The following is a 3,318-nucleotide window of genomic DNA, read 5'->3' as shown; positions in this document are numbered from 1 at the left end:
ATGTCTGTTCATGTCTTCTGCCCATCTCTTGACTGGATTTTTTTGTTTTTTTGGGGTGCTGAGTTTGATAAATTCTTTCTTATTTATTTATTTATTTATTTATTTATTTATTTATTTATTTGACAGAGAGAGAGAGAGATAGTGAGAGCAGGAACACAAGCAGGGGTGTGGGGGAGGGAGAAGCAGGCCTCCCGCTGAGCAGGGAGCTTGATGTGGGGCTCCCTCCCAGGACCCTGGGATCATGACCTGAGCCAAAGGCAGATTATGGCTGAGCCACCCAGGCACCCCTGATAAGTTCTTTATAGATTTTTGGATACTAACCCTTTATTGAGATGGCCTCCTTATCAGCCTGTGACATCTTCCAGGCCAGCCTCTTCCATTTCTTCCCTGGCGGTTACTGTTGGCCTCACAGTCTTGCCTGAGACAGGAAAGAGCTCTCTGGTATCAGCATTGCTGGTCTCACTTAGCTTCCTGTGTGTGCAATCACAGCTGGGAGGGGCCAAGGACATTCTGTTGGGGCCACACCCATTAGCAAAAGTATAGATACTGAGATTTGCCGTCAACCTTCAGAGCTACACCCCCTATCATCATGCAGTCCAGCAGCCTCTTCGCTCTCGTGCTTCTTGTCCTGGGAACCCTGGCACCTTGGACCGCAGAAGGTGTTGGAAATGGTCAGTTGAAGCCATGCGGGCACATTCTTGGCTAAAGGGCGGAGGTGGGGTCTCCTGGTGGAGGGAGGGTGTCTCCTTCCAGAGGCTCTGATCTCTCAGCTTGGTTTCAAGAGACCTCCCTCAGGGTGGGTTCATGTCCATCTGGGCTTCCAGGTCTCTGTGTGGGCTTCTGAGCATTGGGATGTGCTCTTTTACCAGAATCCAGTCAGCCCAGGCCCCACTCCCTCTGGTCTTAACTCTCTCTCTCTACCCTATCTGTGCATCTGCAGTCATCTGTCGCGGGCTCTCTCCTATTCCCCATCTCTCTGCTTCTATCCTTCAGTCTCTGTGTCTCTGCCTCTGGCTCTAGCTCTCAATCTGTCCTGTTGGCTCTATTTACCTTTGTCTCTCTCCATCTCCCTTACCCCAGAACCCCAGACTGCCTCTCTGCCTTTGTGGAGCCTTGTTTTCCCCGGGGTAGGAAACCTTAGCTGGGAGCCCTCTGCCCTTTTCCAGGATCTGCCCACGTGTGTGGCTTACTCAAGCCTGTCACTCTTGGTGGAGGTCAGATAAGCATTTCTTTCTGCACTTTGTGGACAGTCATCTGGGTGAGGGTCTCTGCTGGAGAGTGGTGCTTTGTCCAGGAGTCAGGATGGCTACTTAGCACCCAGCTCCTTTCTTAACTCTTGACATTCTCTTCAACAGCGTTGAAAGCTGGAGCCTGCCCTTCTATACGGTCTTCTCGGTGCTTCTTTGGATATGAGCAACCTGAGTGCCAGAGTGACTGGCAGTGTCCAGAGAGGCAGATCTGTTGCTCTGATGTTTGTGGCATCAGATGCCTGGACCCTGTTAACATCTTCAACCAAAGTGAGGAGGTGGAAGGGCTGATGGGGAGGGAGTGAGCCTGAGAATGCAGCACCTGGGGGACAGCCCTGGGTGCTGGCCCTGCCAGGTCTCCTCCGTTCCAGGAATTGTTGAGTCAAATTTGTCAGCTGGCCAGGGAGTCACACTGCTCCAGACAGGAATTTACTCAGCCAGTCTGTCTTGGGCAGTGGTCACCTGGCCATTCAGGTAAAAGCAGGCAAATGGCAGCCAGCCAGCCAGTCAATACTGGACAACTGGTCACCTACGTGGACAGGGAGATATGAAAGGAGACCCAGATCCTGCCTTGAGGGGATACAGAGGCCCTGGGAAGGAAGAGGTGGTCATGGGGATGGAGAAGAGATGATTCTCCCTGCGAGGGCTGGGCTGGGGCTGGGTCCAGGAAGCAAGGGTGGTGCAGAAGGCACAAAGCCTCTGACCTGTGACTCTACTCTCACTAGTTAAAGTGAAGCCTGGCAGGTGTCCTGTGGTCACTGGCCAGTGTCTGATGCTCAACCCCCCCAACTACTGTGAGACTGACAACCAGTGTGTGAGTGACTTCAAGTGCTGTAGGGGCATGTGCGGGAAAGTCTGCGTGGCCCCTGAATAAGGTAAGGAGGGGCCTGGGCCCACCCATCTCCCCCCCACCAGTCCTCTCTATCCCAAGCCCCTGGCAGCCATGGCATATGAGCAGGGGGACTCCTGATCTCTCCTCCAAAACAACTTCTGCCTAGGCCCCTTGTCCTTCAAGGGCACTGCTCCCCAGGCCCCAGGGCCAGGATTTCTGTAGGATCACTCATGGCTTTGATTCTCTTCCAACCCCTCTGGGTGAAGACCCTGGGCATATGGCTCTCTGAGTCTCAGTTTCCTTATCTTTAAAATGGGCACAATGAAATTGAAAGTGCTTTGTAAAACACTGTGTGCACTAAGTATTTCTTATTAAGATCATCTCTAGCATGTTATCTAGGGTCAAAGCCCAAAGGATCAATGGATTTTGAGGATAATCTAGCTCAATGCTCTGAGTTTAGAGTCCTACAGTAAATTGAGACTTGAACTCAGTCTCCTGATACCAAGACTTTTTCGACAATGCTACCACCTTGCTATTTTCTCTGTCTTGGGGGGTTTCTTGGGGGAAGAATGGGGAGATTATTTGGCTGGTTCCTGTATTGAAGCCCTAATCTGATTTTCTCTCATAGCCTGATTCCTGCCATTTGGAAGAGGCTCTGGATTCCTACTCTGTGGTCTGGGAATTCTGCTTTCTGCTCCCGGACTTGGAGCAATGGGGTGGCACTCTATGGTCAAGACTTGGTTCTACCACCAATATCTCCATTGGGGAAAAGCTTGACACACAGTAGTCTTTCAGGAAATGCTTGTTGATTGGTGAATAAATAAATGAGCAAATTTATTTCTGTCCATCTGCTTCCATGGTTTGCTGGTGCTGTGAATTGAGTGGGAGGTGATGAGGGAGTATGTGGCTATGAGGCCTCCTTCCTATAGATACAGAGTGGAAGAAAGAGGATTCGGGGCCGTGATGAATCTACATCATGAGTCTGAAATACTGGCTCTGCAATTTTGGACAAATGACCTTATCTCATACATCTTAATTTCTTGACTTGCAAAGTGGCACCATGTTTGGAGCATTGGGGTATATAATGTGTATGAAACGAATAGCAATGTTGCTGGGCCACAGCAGGCTCGAAAAATGGTGGATACTTGCCTTCTGTGGTGATTTTGAGCTTCTTACATTTCTTCTCTCTCCCAAGACACTATTTGTTCTGTCTTAAAATAAATGTTGAGCAGAACCACA

At 50.1% G+C, this 3,318-nt stretch overlaps 1 protein-coding gene across 1 annotated transcript; it reads left to right on the top strand.

The window, feature by feature from the left end:
- Nucleotides 1-558: 558 nt before the first annotated feature.
- Nucleotides 559-2,924, top strand: LOC118011148 (antileukoproteinase-like). The gene is made up of 4 exons (XM_035005704.1): nucleotides 559-671; nucleotides 1,356-1,517; nucleotides 1,973-2,122; nucleotides 2,708-2,924. Exons 1-3 carry the CDS (start codon nucleotides 590-592, stop codon nucleotides 2,119-2,121), a joined length of 393 nt encoding a protein of 130 aa, XP_034861595.1. The 5' UTR covers nucleotides 559-589; the 3' UTR covers nucleotide 2,122; nucleotides 2,708-2,924.
- Nucleotides 2,925-3,318: the final 394 nt, after the last annotated feature.

Source organism: Mirounga leonina, unplaced genomic scaffold (assembly GCF_011800145.1).
Source record: "Mirounga leonina isolate KUSES-001 unplaced genomic scaffold, KU_Mleo_1.0 Mir_150, whole genome shotgun sequence".
NCBI classification, from domain to species: domain Eukaryota; kingdom Metazoa; phylum Chordata; class Mammalia; order Carnivora; family Phocidae; genus Mirounga; species Mirounga leonina.
This window is presented reverse-complemented; position numbering and strand designations above follow the sequence as displayed.